A 19,008-nucleotide genomic window follows, 5' to 3' on the forward strand; every position below is an offset into this window, starting at 1 on the left:
TACCGTTGACCATCAGTGGTGTAGCGGTATAGCACGCGGTACGGATTACCGAGGACCTGGGTTCGATTCCCAGTGATGGTCTTATTTTTCTGTTTTTTCTGTGCATCTATATTTCAGTTTGTATTTTCAATTTAGGTTTTACGGGATGACCGTAAAAGTAAAAATTTGGAATTGAAATAAAAAATACAAAAAGATTCCAAAAAACCAATCTTAATAGTTTGTATTATCAACTGTACCTACTCACCCTAGCCGCTGACCCTAGCACTTAAAGTCCTGTATTTTTACCCGACTGCAAGGAGTGGTAATGTTTTTCTTATGAATTTCCGGTAGTTGGTACATGTTCTCCGCTTTAATTCAAGTTTACTCCCAGCAAATTAATATTGCTGATCCGGCTTTGGTCGTTGCTGCATTTATGGGCTAGGGTCGAAGACTAGTACCATATTTGGTTTGCTGTATGTGATTCATGCAACTAACTCGCATAAATAAGCTTGAACCATGCTTTTGTAGGTACGGCTGGCGCTATAGCCCCTAGAATCCTAAACGATACGTTGTTATACATTTGCAACCACATAATTATTTATGAGATATTTAGGGGACTTTTGCAACCAAATATTAAAAATTACGATTAATTTTGATCTGCTTTCTATATTTTAAATCGGATTGATGGTCCTTTCGAATTGTTGATATTGGTAAAATTTTGTGGTAGAATTAATGACGTTAGTATTTTGTATAGGCAATTTTTGTGCTGCATCTCCGAGGGCGAATTTTGTATTTGTTGCCTTTCCGTTTTGATTTGCTACCCCTTGACTCGACTTCTTTGTATATTCGCTCTTGATTGTTTAAAATTTTCAGTAGGTATTTTTATGAAATTTCTGCTCTTTCGATGTCTTGAATAAAATCGATGGGAACCTAATCTGACAGGAGGAAAATTGCGGCTTGATAGATGATTGTTCAGAAGCAGACCCTTGCTAAGTGTTGCGTACGTCTTGTATAAGTAGATAGTGTTGACTGCTCGAAGGGAAGCGCAGATTGTGCTGATGACGTGTCTGCTCACAATATCTGAATTGATGATTTTTTCTTGTTAACTTTTCTAACTAGTTTAATTTTCATTATAATGAAATACTGTATTTATGTAGGTACTTATGTGAATATGAAAGTAAATAATAAAACCATTGTCATGATGAATAATTTGGAAATACCAACGATGGAGATTTTAAGGGGCTTGAATACTGTTCAGTATATGACATGACAAAAATAAACAGTTGATATATTACAATCCATACTATATATATATATATATTATAAATACGAAAGTAACTCTGTCTGTCTGTCTGTCTGTTACGCTTTCGATGGATGAATTGGGCACGTGATAAGAGATAAATGGATATTTATTCGCGCGTTTTTAAAAAATCTTCCTATGAGGGGGTGTAATAGTGGATGAAACTTTATATGGAAGATCGTCATTGTCGAAGATAAATCGATGGTTCTTTATGATACTTGGCATTTGTGTACTTATAAGAAATAAATAGATATTTGTTCAAGCGTTTTTAAAAAAATTACCTGCGAGGGGATGACGCATAGTGTTATCAGAGCCTTCTAAGCTCATAAGCAAAATGTACGCAATGTAGGGTCATTTAAGATGGCTTATTAATATATACAGTCAGACACGAACAATTATGATTTTCAGATTTTTCTTATTTATTGTGCTATAAGAGCTACCTTTATGCAAAATTGCAAGTTTCTAGGACAGCCGGAAGTACCCTATAACTTTTTCTGTTAAGGCGATTTGTATGGAAACACCTCTTTAATGACTAGCTTTTGATTGCTTTGACTTAGGGGTTTGATTTTTTCACAGCTTTCGGGACTATTGACCTGAGTTTCGAGCGTTTACGAGATAAAGGGTCTTGAGAGACAGACCGACGGACGAACAGCAAAGTAATCCTAAAGTGGTTCCATTTTTTCCTTTTGAGGTACGGAACCCTAAAATAATTTGTTCCGGCGCTTTTCAAATTTCGACCTATTTACTTGAAAAAATGGAGATGAAAGTTCTTAAGGAATTCCAAACAAATATACTATAAGTATATTTATCGGAAATATTTGTAGCTATGCTTAGTAAAAATGCCGTCTTAATTATAATCTTACCCTCCTAACTTACAATAAAGGACGTAAGGTGTCAAGAGTTTACTATGAAGAATTAGTTCTTTTGTATTGGCAGAGTAGAATACACATAGTAGTATTGCTAAAATGTGGCTACCCGCAAAATATTTATGTTTTACCATAGAACATCGGATGAAAGGATGGATGGAAGAACAAAAAAAAATAGTTTATATTTATAGCAATGTATTAAAATAGGTTGTTTTCGGTAAACCGCAGAAGTTTCTATGTTATGTACTATTATTGGTAGAATAGGTATCCTAAATAAATTAAATACTTCACAAAGTTACTATTCCACACGGACGAAGTCACGGGCAAAAGCTAGTAATACTATATAGTATTGTTTATTGACCTGTTACGAACAAAACACGATAACGAGGCATGCCCTAAAACGTTGGCAACTTCGTGGAAGCGTTCTAGTGTCCAGTTACCCAACCGGTGTCAAGTTACTTGAACATACACAGCAGGGTGGCGTATAAATATAGTGGTTAGCCGAGACCATTATACGAAAAGTAAAAATGTAATTTGTATATAAATAAAAAAACTGGCCAAGAGCGTGTCGGACACGCCCAAAATAGGGTTCCGTAGCCATTACGAAAAAATTAAGTCATATTTTTCTTAGGATTTCGTATTTTATACAGAATCTTCCAAGTTTAGGTATATTTTATACCTTAGGCTGCTACTAATTCTAAAGCTAAATTCTCAAGCAAACTTAGCCGTTATAGTTTTCCTTGTAAGTTTGATATACTTTTTTTATTTTTTTAATTTTTGCACCCACCGGTTTAGATTTTAGAGGGGGGGACGCCCTCCCGATCTTGCACTTTAAAGTTGAATATTTCGTAAATAAATCACTGAATCGTAGGGATGGATGAGAAAAAAATGTTATTGTACTATTTTGTCGGCATAGTTTATATATATATCCGTGCAAAATTACAGCTTTCTAGCATTGATAGTCACTGAGCAAAGCCGCGGACGGACAGACAGACAGACAGACATGGCGAAACTATAAGCGTTCCATTTTTGCCATTTTGGCTCCGGAACCCTAAAAATGGTACTGCAAATGTTTTTTTCTGCCGCAGGTATCTCTATGTAATTTGTCCACTAAATCTCCAAATCGCACACTTGGAAGCGTGTGTAAAGTACGATAGCATGTTTCTTTTTCCTTGCCGGAATGGAGAATATCCCGAGATCACGAAGGAATAATTGCTACAATCTGAGCCATAAATAATTCCAAACACAACAGGCCAGTGAAACGTACATAAATTTATGTGTGGCGTTAGTCTGTGTATTGAAGCAGCCTTAGGTACACTTTTTTTAGGCGGAAGATTTATTATCACGAAAACTTGGTAATAAGGCGTAACTAATTTTCTTTTGCTGGTCTCATTTTCTGTTCGCTTATATACATATTAATGACACTGGGACTCTGGAAATGCTTAACGAGAAATACCAAATTCTAACCAAATTCTAGCTTTTTTTTTTAGTAGACTAAGATTCATTAAAATAAACATTGCTTTATTTTTTATCAAATGTTTTTAAGGAATGAACTCACGCAGCGGAATATTTTATTGCAGTTAACATTTTACTAAATTTATATATGTTAAATACATAGGTACCTAATACCTAAATAAATGATATAGCTCTGACAAAATCGCTAGGGAAATTCCAGTGGAATATACATGTACCCCGTATGTTAGGGTTAATTTAAACATGCTGAACTGTAACTTTGAATAATTCTGTACATAACTAAGTTGTAGTTTCATGCAAATACTTCTGTTCAGTTGAAAGAAATGAATGGCGTAGGTACAGTCGAGTTCATAAACTTGTGAACACAAATTTGATCAAAAATGGATCGTGTCGTGAAAATAAATACTACGCTATTTTTTATACACAATTTTAATTGATTCTTATCGCTTACACCCTCCATACATAATCTTATACTGTATACATTTATTTGAGGGCAGATTTTTGCCGCTCACCGCTCAGTATCCACAAATCGAACTCGCACACTGGAGCTTCTGTACTATAGTAAATTTTCACATTTATTATAAAAAATTATATTAAGTAGATTTCAAAACACGAAAGGAAGTCTGGTTTTATCTTGGTGCAACAAAATTCGCACCACGTAAGTTTGTGTCTCCAAAATTAGCAATGAACTAAAAGGATATCTTTGCTCACCCGCCTGATCAAATAAATCAGTCAATAAATTAAAATAAATTCAGTAAATTATCCAAAATTAGCCTCAAGCCGTACTCGGCGCAATTTTCTGCGTGGACGTCTCCCGTTAACACCTAAAATCGTTTACTGCGTCGCTACTGACAGCTAAATTCAGACCCGTTATGTAGTAAGTAATTATATTTGTAAGTTGCTAAGCAACTGATTTCATTAATCAGTCCCCTATGAGTACGGCAATTTGAAAGTAAATGTCATTTAGTTCTGATAGAATTTAAATCGTAATTCACGCACTACTGGTGAACTTGACCTTCCCTATATCGGCTTTTTGCCCGCACATGTAATAAACCTTGTCTCTACTTGCTTGTCTTTTCTTTCGAAACATTGTGTATCCGAGGAAAACATGTGGATTTTGCGTCACAGGTCGTTGACCCTGTAACGGTGTCGGTCTTATACCACCGTATTTAGTTTAACATACGTACTTATCATGACATGCTTAGATTTTTAGGGTTCCGTAGTCAACTAGGAACCCTTATAGTTTCGCCATGTCTGTCCGCGGGTAAGCTCAGAGACAGTTAGTACTAGAAAGCTGTAATTTGACATGAATATACATATCAGTCACGCCGACAAAGTGGTACAATAAAAAAAGTAAAAACATTTTTTTTAGGGTACCTCCGATAGACGTAAAGTGGGGGTGATTTTTATTTCTATCTTATCGTTGGATAGGTCTTTTAAAAGCATTGGGGGGTTTCTAACAATTTTTCTATTCAGTAATCTGTTTGCGAAATATTCAACTTTAAAATGCAAATTTTTATTGAAATCGAGCATCCCCCCCTCTAAAATGGGGTGTGTTGGGTGGAAAAAAATTAAAAAATTCAGAATGGTAGTAAATATATCAAATTTACAAGGAAAATTATAGCGGCTAAGATTGCTTGAGAATTATTAGTAGTTTAAGAGTAAATAGCAGCCTAAGGTATAAAATATACCTAAACTTGGAAGATTCAGTTACACAATACGAAATCCTTAGAAAAATATTATTTGATTTTTTCATAATGGCTACGGAACCCTATCCTGGGCGTTTACGACACGCTCTTGGCCGGTTTTTATTTATTATTATTGTTATTAATCTTACTTACCTTTGACAATTTCAATATAAATTCTTATAAATTGACTTTTGCGTAAATTGTACTATAATATTATTTATATTGAATTAATTAATAATTACCTAAACTAAACTAAGCTATAGCTCTCAAATTTCACACAAGCATTGAAGATGTCCAAAATCTGAAATCCAGTTCACAAATAAACCAAATTAAATAAAACGGCCAAGAGCGTGTCGTACACATACGATACGATAGTAATCATTCTGATTTTTTTCAAATTTTTCCACCTAACAGTTTAGATTTTACAGACAGACGGACAGACATGGTGAAACTATAAGGGTTCCTAGTTGACTGGAACCCTAAAAAGAGATTTCACACCACGGAACACAAAATTAAATGATTCACGTTACAGGTTCACGTTTTGTACCTAATATGAATGTATACCACTTTATCACACCATAAAAACAAGAATAAATTAAAATCAAGTATGTATATCGTATCGAGGATAACACTACCGAGGACCGTGGATGTAGCAACTCCTTAAAATATTTGTAAAAAAAAAACGTTAATTATTACCCGTATCATAAATAATAAGTGAATCTATCATAAGCATTAGCACTTTCCCGAAATATTAGAAAACAAAATTAATTACACCCTCGGCAGTGACATCCATGCAACTGACAGTGTTAACAAAAATAATAAATGCCCAATTGCGAGTTTTTGATTATGTATGACTGCGACAAGAGCAGTATTAAAATATTGTAAGAACCACCTGAGTGCAGTGAAGCAGAGTGGTCCCTAACAATAGATCCTATAAGAACACTCAGGATAACTCAAACAGACGGACAATAGGAAATATCAATGGTTTGAGTACCTATCTAAAACTGAATCAGAAAAAAGATCCGTAGAGAAACTCAGGTTACTGACGTAGCTCATCTAAATTGCACACACTAAGTGGTATTGCTCGTAGCACTGTTGGTTTGGTTTGGTGTTGGTAGGTCTCTGCAAGTGGGAAGATCATCTGGTAAAGATCGTGGGCGGTAGCACGAAACCGGTCGTCGTAGAGAGCCTTGGCAAAGACCTGTGCTTGCATACTGCATAGCTCTTTCGACAGATATGATGATTGTAGCTTATTACTGGCACGATATAAACCGTCATTTGAAAACGTGATAAAATTTCATTTTATTGGTAGTCTAATGTTATACTTAAGACTCTCTTTTCTGTGATTTTCACTCATAACATAATTTACCACCATTCCCGCCTTAAGAAATTAATCATGTCTGTTTTTCTTAATATTTCACTTGATTAAGTTCCAGTACCTAGTGGTAATAAATAAAAAGCTTTTATTTAGTTTTTTTAGTCCTTAATTTCATAAAGAATACAATTAAAGTAATTATTATTGCAACAATGGTTGACCCAGTAAACTAGCAGGGCAGGTTTTTTTCTAACGCTATTTAACCCTGAAAAGGTCAGCATGGTCAAGCAGGGCATTTATATTGAAATGTATTTCACTCATCATTATACAAATCAAATACAAGTTAGACTGGTTGTTAAAAAACAAACAGTCCGGTTCTTGAACATGTAGCAAAAAAACAAGTTGAACAATGTTTGGCATCGAAGTTAGCAATTAAACGTAGTAGGTAGCAATAGCAGTCTGTTATTTGTCTGACTGAAGCCACTTTCATATAACGGGACTTTACAAAAACCAGCCGGCGCCCTGCTCATACTTTTTGTTCCGTTCTTTCGTTAAGAACGACAGCGAAAGTGGCCATAGAATATGGCACACTGCCATTCATTTTAATATTCCAGTCGTCTGTCATAGGCAAAGTTACTTTCATTACTTTTATTTATTTTCTAACCCAATGTGGGTCTTACAATTTTTTGTTTTTCTTCTTTGCAGTTACGTTTGCGCGGAGTGGTGTAGTCTCTCTTTCGGACAGTGATGACTTCGGATGACCTTGATTTAGTGGTTTGTCTTTGTGAGTCGTGCTAGTGCTGATTAGTGGCAGTGTTTGTGCTGTACCCGATAGTGCCAGTGATGTGACAGTCTATGGAAGTGGCAGGGTCTCCTCGGAATGTTCACAAAAAACGGCAAGGCTCCTGAGCGGTGCCGCCACCCTCATAGGAGCTATAAGAAGAAAAAACCACTGCCGCATACACCCTGGAAGTACTTGATGAATTGCCCACTCGTTAGGAAATGTTTTGGTATAGTATTTTGTTTTATTATTTTGATTATTAATTTTTATATACAGCGCGTATTTTTGATACAACCTCAAACTTTAAGGGTAGTTAGTGAAGGCCCTAATAATCACACTCTATTATGTTTTAGTAAAAAAATAGACTTATTATTTGAATTATAAAAAAAATTGCACGCAAATGTATCACTCACTAAGTAACACTACTTTGTTTTTATTCAAAACATCGCATTTGTTGACGTGACAGCTGTCACAGAACGCTTCTCCTCTCGTATCAAATTGTACGCATTACGTTGCTGCTTGAAAAAAAAAACAAATATTCATTACGCTCTGGTTTAAGTTAACAATTTGTTTTAATATCGGTTCACAGCACTTAAATCTACGTCTGGTTACAGTTTGAGGCTATATCAACAATACAAGCTGTATTTAACAGCAGCTAATGAAAAATATTTCAACTGTCGCCATCGTATATTTTCGTCACGGACATTAACATTACTTCTTCGAAATCTAACGAGATAAATTCTAGAGTTGTGCTATTGTTTTGATGTCTGAAGTTTGTCTCTAAATGAATGAGTAATATTTAAAGCCTTCATGCTGACAGAGTATTTCATTTAAAATGCCTTGACGTATAAACAATGATAACTGTAAATTAATTGTTTCGATGAAAGCCGTGTTCTTCAGTTGTACTTGAGTACAATGTATGTATTTATTAATTTCTAACCAAATTCAACACTTGTGGTAGTCATAAAAAGAGCCCGCTATAAAAGACCCAATAAAAACAATCAGCAGAAGAGGTTACCAACTTGACAATTTGTTTGTAAATATGTAAAACCAGTTTTGACGGTCCTTTTTTTGACTAGACTAGTGCATACGTATCAGGTAGTATTATGTATTTTACTTAGAATAAATAAGTTCAGTAATAATAATTTTATTCACGTTTGGAGACGGTTAATGCTTCTGCTTCATTAAAAAAAGTTATTCTAAACATCGGCTTGGTCCCACCCTAGTGCAGCTGAGCTATAGGAATGCAATAATAACGTAATCCATAAAACAAGTTCTGTGCTCACATATCGTGGAATCGCGATCCTCGGCCGATGAACGTTCCCGACCTTGCGACGGCATTCCACCCCGGAGCGGACTGTCCGCCCGATTCGTCGGCCGGCTGGTCGGGCGATCATGCCACAAACACATGCTGATTATAATGCTCTTGTGTTGCATTTTTAATTAATGACAACGACAAACTTTTAACTTTTGAGGATGGTAACAACGGCGTGTGTCTCGTGTTTCACATCGCATACACGTGACTTAAATCTTTGTATCAATTGTTAATTTTATTTATAAAAAAAGATAGACTAGTGAAAAGACGTCAGTTGTCTTTCCAAGATTACCATAAGGTCATGAAAGTCAAGTATGTTTGTATGTATTTTAAATAATGAAAGTAATTTGAATGGGAGAGAATGATTCAAGAGGAAGAGATATATAGCCACCGCCCTGGTTCGTGCGGGTGTTGTTTTGGGGGAAAACGGTGAAAAATGTGAAGTTATCGCCTTTGGTTACAGACTTTCTTTATGTCTTAGCCTCTTCATTGTCAAATTTGCAAACGAGCGAAATCGAGGCGGGCCACTGCTACAGATTTTTCCGGATTTGGCAAAAAATAGTTAACTTTTCATTTTTAAATGTACCACTTGTGATGATTTACTTGTAAAGCATCAAGTAAGAATTTTTAAGGAGATAATCGATTTAAAAGTTACTCGGGAGTAAGATTCCTTACAAAGTACAAATGATTCACGTCGGTTTTTACAGCCAAGCGACGAGTTGAGCGATTAGTTTAGTGAACTTACTTGTTGCTTTTCTGCTGCTATAACGCACGAGTGGCATTTGTTTTTATTAGAGTAGAAGACGATAACCACTACTATAAAATTTAATTTCGAATAAGGAAAATAAATGACGATTTTTATTACACCTGCAATTGTTACGCTTGTGTGGAATGCATGTACTCGTAAAAGTTTCCAATAACTATTACGTGCTAATCCCAGCGTTAGTACTCATATCCTTAGCATATTCTTAACCGCAGCTTCCCCGCGGATCGTGGCCGATCTGCGAACACTGGTACTCGGGAGAATTTTAACGAGATTTTTAATGCGTTAGCTGGGATTTATTACAGCTGGCGCCAAGAAGTGGCGTCTACGCGGAACTTGCAATTTGACGTCAACCGCTAACTGTAAACCGTGGGGTTTGAAGCACTCCATTACAAAGAGAACGGATTCATAAGAAATTACAACCTTTGTTTCAGCTATCAGAATTAACTTTCGTTGAAATCTTGGCAATAATTTAAATCTTACACCCGCTATACTCGTAAATACGGCATAATATAATAATTTCGTTGGTATTACATTCGGCTCGCGTGTGCCGGGGCGGGCGAACCGCGATTTTTCCCGGATGAATACATTATGCGCGTTTAGTATTCGACTCGGGCACCACAGATTGCGTTACCTTGTCGCCTTGAGGGGCTCATTGCATATTGCAATAACTCCGGAGGTGAATCATAGAGAACGTGAGATTTATTGAGAATCTTGTACCGTTATGCATATGCACGTGCATTGTGTAGGTGGACTCCCTCGGGATTTGATCCACTCGGACAAAACTATGATAATAGGTGTTTCCCGCTAAGTACTTGTACTTGTGCTGCTTCCCGTAGAAACTTTGCAATTATCTAATATAGAAATTGGCCTATGTTAATCTGGGACAGTGTAGCAGTAAAATAATCGTCAAATTCCAAACAAACACAAAGCATTATCTCTACACCTATCTATAAATAAGGAGTGTAGTATTCGCCAACAAACTGTTTGCAATTTGGCAAAGTATAGTCGTATTTTTTTTGTGTAACACCTAAATGAGTAAATAAATTAAAAAAAGTAACAATACAATACAATGACTCTCTATTGTAAACCAGAAATAGTAAACGATACGAAAAACAGGTATGTACACAGAGAGAAAAATACAAGGTAAGCAATAGGTGGCCTTATCGCTTAAGAGCGATCTCTTCCAGGCAATCTTTTAACAGAAAGAAGGAAAGACTACTAGGAACTAAAATAATAAGCGACGCATTAATTAAATCTTGAGGATTGAAATTTGGCAGACAACATCCGGTAAGTAATTTTTGATTTTTCAAAATGTCAAAATGATAATCTAGCCAAATTATTCTTCTACATAAACTATGTATGCCGTGAGATATAGCTGGTATCAGTACTTACTATCTGTAAATGAATAGCAATAGGTTATTAACCTATTTCATTTTTGGGAAACTAAAGGAACTATTCACACGTTGATTGCTCGCTTCACATTAGTATTGGCCAGCCTAATTTTATGCCCACACTGTGCCTACATTTGACCTTTCCTTTATGAGATGAAATAGTACTCAAACATTTTGTACCACGTAAAGAAGTCCCACTATACCTAATAACTAGGGTTAGGGTTAGTTAATAAATAAATAATAATAAATATCACGTACTACTATCAGGCACTAGCGTGAGGTCTCCGAAATGTCAAATCTCATAGTTTTTGGGTGAGCTACGCGGGTTTATTTATAATTAGAATAATTTTGTGAATATTTTGCAATATCTGAAATTAATTATGGCAAATATGCGTTCCGGGGCAATGAATGTCTATATTTTGAGACAGTTTTGTCTTTCGGAAACCTTTGTCCTCCCTTTTATCCGAACAAAACGGGGACTATGCAACACTGTGGCATGCTCGATATTTTTATGGTACGGTTTTAAGGTGTATTAAATATGATTTTAATCTAAACTTTGTTTTCACACCCGTAAAAACAGACTTTGAAAGCCATACTTAAAAAGCTCACGCAACAGTGCGCCATCTAGTGGGACAAAAAACAATAGCCCTCATTAACCTAGTCCCAAACCACAAAATACAGATAGTTCAAAAGTCAATCTCCTGTATGTACTTCACTTTTCATACCTACGCTCGGCGGTCGCTCTAAGTTTGTCAATTATGGCTTATGCACCAAAAACTATCGTGGTAGTGGCACTCTTATCTAGTTGTTTGATTTATTGTTGAGAATGAAACGGGAAGAATGGAAAACGAAAATTAATAACTAAAATATTTTAAGTTTAATGTCATTGTTATATTATAAATTTGTCAGAGAAAATATCTTGCGACGATTTCGTTATTGGCGAAATTCACGATTATTTAAGTTAATTTAAACAACCGTCCACTCCACTGAACAGTTATAATAACTTTTTTTTTGTTGCTCCATTATTGCACAAAAAAGTTCACAGACGTGTGTCTCAAGCGCATGGCACTCCCGCTCGCACTGGTCCCAACCGTGCCGAGATACCGTGTCCGTGAGCAGTGTTTATGTGTGCGTTGATCGAGCGCACATTTATGGAGATTGACTTCTGAACTATCTGTGTTTTGTGCCCAAACTAAGCAAAGCTTGTGCTATGGATACCAGGCAACGGATAAACATACTTATATAGAAAAATACATACTTAATTACATATTAAACATCCAAGACCCGAGAACCAACATTAGTATTACTCATACAGATATCTGGCCCGGCCGGGAATCGAACCCGGGACCTCAACCTCAAGCTTCGTAGTCAGGTTCTCTAACCACTTGGCCATCCGATCGTCCACTACTACTTCTAGAACGTATAATTTTATTTTCACGCTAACATAACAGAACTAATAGTTTTTAGGGGTCCGTACCCAAAGGGTGCCAACGGAACCCTATTACTGAGACTCCGTTCTCTGTCTGTCTGTCCGTCCGTCTGTCACAGGGCTCTATCTCTTGAACCGTAATAGCTAGGCACTTGAAATTTTCACAGATTATGTATAACTATGGTCGCTATAACAACAAATACAAAAAATAGAATAAAATAAATGTCTAAGGGGGCTCCCATACAACGTGATTTTTTTGCCGTTTTTTGCTCGATATTAATAACGGCAACAGGCTAGAGGCTTGAAACATTCACAGAAAATTCAGCCTCATCCCAGCCTATATAAGTCCCACTGTTGGGCACAGGCCTCCTCTCAGAACAAGAGGGCTTGGGCCATAGTTCCCACGCGGGCCCAGTGCGGATTGGGACAACAGGTTAGAGGCTTGAAACATTCACAGAAAATTTAGTTGTATAATATAATTAAATTAAAATATAATAAATATTTAAGGGGGCTCCCATACAACAATTATGCAGGTGATAGGACCATGTGCAAGGTCCGCCTGGATTGCTACCACCATCATGCTCGCTAATTCTGCCGTGAAGCAGCAGTGCTTGCACTGTTGTTTCGGCGTGGAGAGTAAGACAGCCGGTGAAATACTGGCACGTGAGGTATCCCATCTTAGGCTTCTAGGTTGGCAACGCGTCTGCAATACCCCTGGTTGTATAGATAATGGTACGAAACCCTTCGTGCGTGAGTCCGACTCGCACTTGGCCGATTTTTATCATTGTACGAGTACGAAGCCATTGCCGCCTTTGAAAATTCCATATTCTATTCCACATGAACATCATGACATTAGGTTAAGTTTTCATACTTAAAAGTAAGGAACGACTGAGTATTGGTCAAAAGAAAGTCTGCAGTCGGCTTTGAAAGCAGGGCCGTACTGATTAATTTTACGGAAACGCAACTTCCTTATACAAAGATGCAGCTTTGTAAAAAATGCAATCAACCACCGCATTGGAATCTTGAGCCCGATTCGAATCATGAATAATTCATACCCATTGTTAAGTTTGAATGCGGAATATCAGTCTATTGAAAATTGCACCTTTGATGACGCGTTAAAAAGTTGGAAAGTGTAGTTGAGGCAAGTTATCGTGACTGATGTTTGGAAAGTTCTAAAGTGTCTGCACATAATACACGATTTACGATTGTTTCATTTGACAATGATGATGATGATGATGAATTCCTGTAGTCCCTCAGCAGGGACATAGGGCTCGCAGTAGGGACTTCCATGCGTTTGACAATACTACTATGAAATTTATTTTCTAAGACTGCAATAACTCATATTATTATGTGTTTCACAATTTTGGAAGTAATATTCAGTCATGCCGTAGAAAACAACACTTGTTTTATAACCTTACTCCGGCGATTGAAACTTGTTTCTTGCACTAAACTTCGTATGTCCCAAGTCTTTTGTCTTTTACAACAATGAAATCGTCTTTGCAATAGGAATAATACTTTATATCCTTTCCGCTTTCAAATTGTTGGATGGAACTAATCGTTCAGCTTAGCTCGGGTCCTCGTAATAAATAGTATTAAACAGTCATTAATCATGATTTGCGTTACAAAGGGGAGTCATCTTTTTTAGTTCTTCGCGCCATTACAAAATTATTATTTAAGTGGGAAGCTCTCCGGTAAATCTCAAGCGCTGCATTAAATAACAATTTGTTCTCAGGAAGTAGTACAAATAGACAGAATCTTTTATGTGGATTTGTTAACATCACACATTTTTGTTGTAATTGGGTAGTATCCTGTATTGGGTGTATTCTGGGCAAAAAATAATTATTCTATTTATTACGTCAGTTAGATAAATCATGAAATATTGGACACGTATTTTTTCTTTTGTCAATGAAACAAAAAATGACAAAGATGAAGCGCGTCAAGGTTCGGGAGAGGGGGCAATTTGGAACTGGCACAATGTGATCTATTTGAAAATAACTCATTTTTTTAAATACGACCGGATGGCCAAGTGATTAGAGAACCTAACTAAGAAAGAAAGAAAGAAAGAAAAATGATTTATTAACGGTCCCAACAGTACCACCACCAAACACAAAAAATAATAATATATTACTATACAAGCATAATTTATAATAAATTGTATGGTGATGACACCAATTGTCACCGAAAAAAGGTCTCCACTCAGCATGTGCTGCTACACAGTGGGTGCAGCAACGCTGTTTGAGGTCCCGGGTTCGATTTCCGGCCGGGCAGATATTTGTATGAATAATACGAATGTTTTTTCTCGGGTCATGGATGTTTAATAGTATTTAAGTATGTATTTATCTATATACCCATGTGGTGTCGGGTTAGAATTACACCTCTCCATTTCTTCCGTGGATGTCGTAAGAGCTGACTTAGGATATAGGTTAAGGTATATCGTAGGCGACAGGCTAGCAACCTGTCACTATTGTACCGTTTTTGTCAAACTTAAAAGCTAAAATTGCTAAAAGTGGCTCCGAAGCGGTAACGTTTCGTGTGCTCTGCCTCCCCATTTGGGTATACAGGCGTAATGTTTGTGTGTTTATCTATGTAAGTATGTTTATTCGTTGCCTAGTATCCATAGTACAAGCTTTGCTTAGTTTGGGACTAAGTCAATTGGTGCCAAGTTTCCCGTAATATTTATTCCCGTGAATTGTTGTGATATACCAGGGACCTATACTTCCAAATTATGCGACTTCACCGCGCGCGCCGCTATGACAATATTCAGTCTCGCTTTGGAGCATTCGGTTCCCGAAACTCTGGTTTACGCTAAAGTCTAAAGGGAAAAGTCGGAAGTTAATAAACTTACTCGTGTGACATGGCGTGAAATAGACGCGTAGAGCTCACGGCTTTATAAAGTAAAACTCTAGCATTTACCCACGGTTTCATTTAAATTCGGGACTTAGCAAAATTCCATGGGAATTCCCAAAAAATTTAACGTTGTCAAATTTCATGTCTCTAAACCTAGCGGTAGAAATCCCAGAATTTTATTTTTTAAATTAAAAGGGAATTTAGACAAAATAGTCATACATACCCATTTTGACGACCAGATGCCTAGTGGTTAGAGAACCTGACTACGAAGCTTGAGGTCCCGGGTTCGATTCCCGTGTCGGGGCAGATATTTGTATGAAAAATACGAATGTTTGTTCCCGGGTCTTGGGTGTTTAATATGTATTTAAGCATGTATCTATCAATATAATTATATTTATCCGTTGCTTAGTACCCATAACACAAGCTTTGCTAAGCTTACTTTGGGACTAGGTTAATTGAGTGTTAATTGTCCGTCCAACCAAAAATTTTAGCATTAAGGAGTACCTAACAAACACTGCACTTTATACTTTGGGATTTATAATATTAATAGGATTATAACGGGCCGTGAGAAATACGCAAATTATTCTGGAATAAAAAAAACCTGACCTTTGCCCTCACCTCGGCAACATTGTACGCAAATCCTACGAGCCAACGCTTGGCAATCAGGAACTTGTTAATCTCATTAATTCAAGTCAGAAGTTTGATAACGTCATTTTGCGAGATGAAAAATGTCAGCAATTACGGACGAGGTAGAATTTTTATCCTGGAGGTGTGTAGGAGTCGTAAAATTGGATTCATTCTGATATCCTGATATCAGCCTACCTTGGGGTAATAGACCATTAATAATACAAAATGAAATCACCGATGAGCAACAATATCCGGTCAGTTTGTTGGGAACTTTTGGAACCTGTCATTTTGCTGTCAGGCATATGTACGGATGTTTTTTTTTTAATTCACAACAAACTGAAAAGACGAGACGCTGCAGCTATTGTGCTGAGTTTCATCGCTATAGTTTCTGTCGTGTCAGTATTTTGTTTTAGGTAACTAATATGGTGGATAAATCTTTCACTTTTTTTTTTCTTTCTTTACAATAGTTACAGACGCAGACAGACCTACTTTCGCATTTATAATATTAACTACTATATTGGTATTCAGAAGTAAAGTGACAGGGAATATTCGAATTTCGGAGTAACCCTCCAGGACAGCTGTTCTATGCATTTGATAACGCGTCTAACGCTTAGGTATTTCGGACTCACAAAGCGTTATCATAGACAGTAAAACGGCATGTAACTGTACAGAGTTCGTTTCGCGCTTGGCCGCTTTTTTCATCTTTATCAGCTCAGTCTGATTCAGTTACTAACGCAGCAGTTCCAACTAAAACCCACACATGTTTAATTTTAACTTGTTGTTACTCGCGCTATTCACTAATCTGGAATCTAAGGAATTCTGAATCACGTAAAATCGCGCGAGGGAAAATTAGAATTTCCAAATTATTTTGAAAAGTATGCGCAATCCAAAGTGCCATTCACTGAATAAATAGTGTTAGTTGCACTAATTTGCTCAGGTTACATACACGTGCTTAGGTTATCTTAAAGTGCACCAAGTCGGTATCTTCAACTAATAAACCGTACCGTAACCGTATTTTTCATAAATATTTTCAACTAAGTATATTCTATTTAACCTACTGAAAGGTGCTTGAAGTTTCTACAATGGGTTAGAAATCAAAATGTTTTAATAGTAAGTATGTACATTATGATGATAATTACATCCATCCGTACGTGCGCGGGCAACAGTTATAGTAGATAGAAATGTAGGTAGATTAAATAATTTACACAAATATTTTTCGAGGGTAACCAGTGCGTTAGGTCAGTTTCTGCTAAGTAGCAATAACAAAAACATTTTTCAAACGACTATCAATTAATTCTGCCAGTCATTCTTCTCTTCATTGCAAAAATATTCATTTTAGTTAATTGCGCAATTTGCGCAAAGACATCTTTTGTTTTTACAGTTTAAAAACACAGCATTTTCAAGTTGGCTTCGTTCACGAATAAATCAAAAGTGATAAGTAACAAGTTACCCAATTTAGTCTCAGAAAATTAATGTCGCGGTATTTTTTTAATTAACAGCGATTTATTTGAGCCCGCAAATAAATTGCCACAGTGTTGTTACGCACTTGGGTCTTTCTTTATTATATCGAAATCTTAGTGATTCAATTTTAAAGACTTGTTTACGTGCAAGTACTATAGTAGTACAATATAAGTACCTAATAGTAGTTTGATGTTTTAAATTCTGGTAAAAGAGTTAATTTTACGTTGTCCAATCGTGCTGTCATAATATTATTTGATGTACTACTTTTGGTAAACGCGAAATATACTTCCCTTATAGTAGTAGATTAAATTACAAGCAAACTGTGGAGGTAACTTAACGACGTAGAGTGCGTTTAGCTCGCTGGCTTACTTTTAACTAAACAACAATACGTTAAACTGTTACTCGCTCTCCCTTTTACGTTAGTACTATTATATATTCTGTGCTTTTAGTAAGATTAAAATCTGAATAACTGATGCCCCGGTTGCCGAGATAAGAGCTTGAGCTTGAGTAAAACCTTTTGTGTGGTCAAGATTTTGATCGTCTAATGCATTGTCCATATTAACAATAAATTCTACTTTGCTTTAGTTTAGGTAGAGATTGGTGTACCGTACCATAAATATGTTCATGTTTTAATAAACTTTTACACTGTTTCACCGTGGAAATTAAAATATTTTCATTCTTGATTATCTTTTAGCCAATAATTATCCGAATTGGCTTTGCCTTTTGCTGTTGAAAATGCATCGAAAGCGAGTCGACTGAATACATTGAAGTTTATAATGAGAATAGTGTATGTTAATTGTTATAAATTGGATCAATTAACTTTTAAAAAAGCAGGGTACTTTGACATAGATTTAAGGTAGTAAAATATTGAAATATATTCATGCGCCAACAATCAAACTGTATTTCAATATAAACTGCAAACAACTCGTTTCCTGGCAATAAAGTTTTAGATTTTTTACAAACAATTTCGTTTAAATCGCTCGACTATAAATTTTGTTGACGCTGTGTGTTGGTTCATGTTTGGATAACGTCGTCCGTTGTATGCTCTGACAGGTCAGAACTTTGCAAATATTATTTCAATGTGCGATCGCTGTTTTCAAATTTAAAATATCAGAAGCTTTAAAGAAATTCGTTTTGCTCGTGCTTTATTGTGATTTTTTTAAATCGGCTAAAGTGTCACATTGCTGTGCAAAAATTTCCGTTTTATTCCGCCAGTGCGTCCCTGTTGAGATTTCACGCTTATTTATTTATTTATAATTCTGTAGTGCAGACCAAAGGACAAAAAGCCGTGGTGGCTGAGTGGTTTGACCTATGGCCTCTCAAGCAGAGGATCGTCGGTTCAAACCCCGACTCGCACCTCGTGAGTTTTTCGAAATTCATGTGCGAAATTACATTTGAATTTTACCACGAGCTTTACGGTGAAGAAAAACATCGTGAGGAAACCTGCACAAACCTGCGAAGTAATTCAATGGTGTGTGTGAAGTTCCCAATCTGCACTGGGCCAAGCGTGGGAACTACGGCCCAAGCACTCTCATTTTGAGAGGAGGCCTGTGCCCAGCAGTTTAACATATATAGGCTGGGGATGAGACCAAAGGATAACATTATATTACCTACTTGTACAATTTAGATCTAATTTGATGTTTTTATTAGTAGGCACTAAGTAAGTTACATGCTATTTTATAACCTTTACCTACATAATCATAAATATCGTCATAGTTAAAATACCAAAAACAGGACTACACGCTAAACTCACGACTAATATTTACCTCG

General features: G+C 36.4%; 1 protein-coding gene across 1 annotated transcript in view; it reads left to right on the forward strand.

Annotated features, from left to right (window-relative positions):
- LOC141440935 (dual 3',5'-cyclic-AMP and -GMP phosphodiesterase 11-like) overlaps positions 1-19,008 on the forward strand; it is a 174,281-nt gene that overhangs the window by 13,721 nt on the left and 141,552 nt on the right. The window contains exon 2 of the mRNA XM_074105528.1: positions 7,327-7,631. Coding sequence (XP_073961629.1) covers positions 7,502-7,631 — 130 coding nt within the window. The 5' untranslated portion in view covers positions 7,327-7,501. The remainder of the gene's footprint in view (positions 1-7,326; positions 7,632-19,008) is intronic.

This window comes from Choristoneura fumiferana, chromosome 23, assembly GCF_025370935.1.
Source record: "Choristoneura fumiferana chromosome 23, NRCan_CFum_1, whole genome shotgun sequence".
Classification (NCBI taxonomy): Eukaryota; Metazoa; Arthropoda; class Insecta; order Lepidoptera; family Tortricidae; genus Choristoneura; species Choristoneura fumiferana.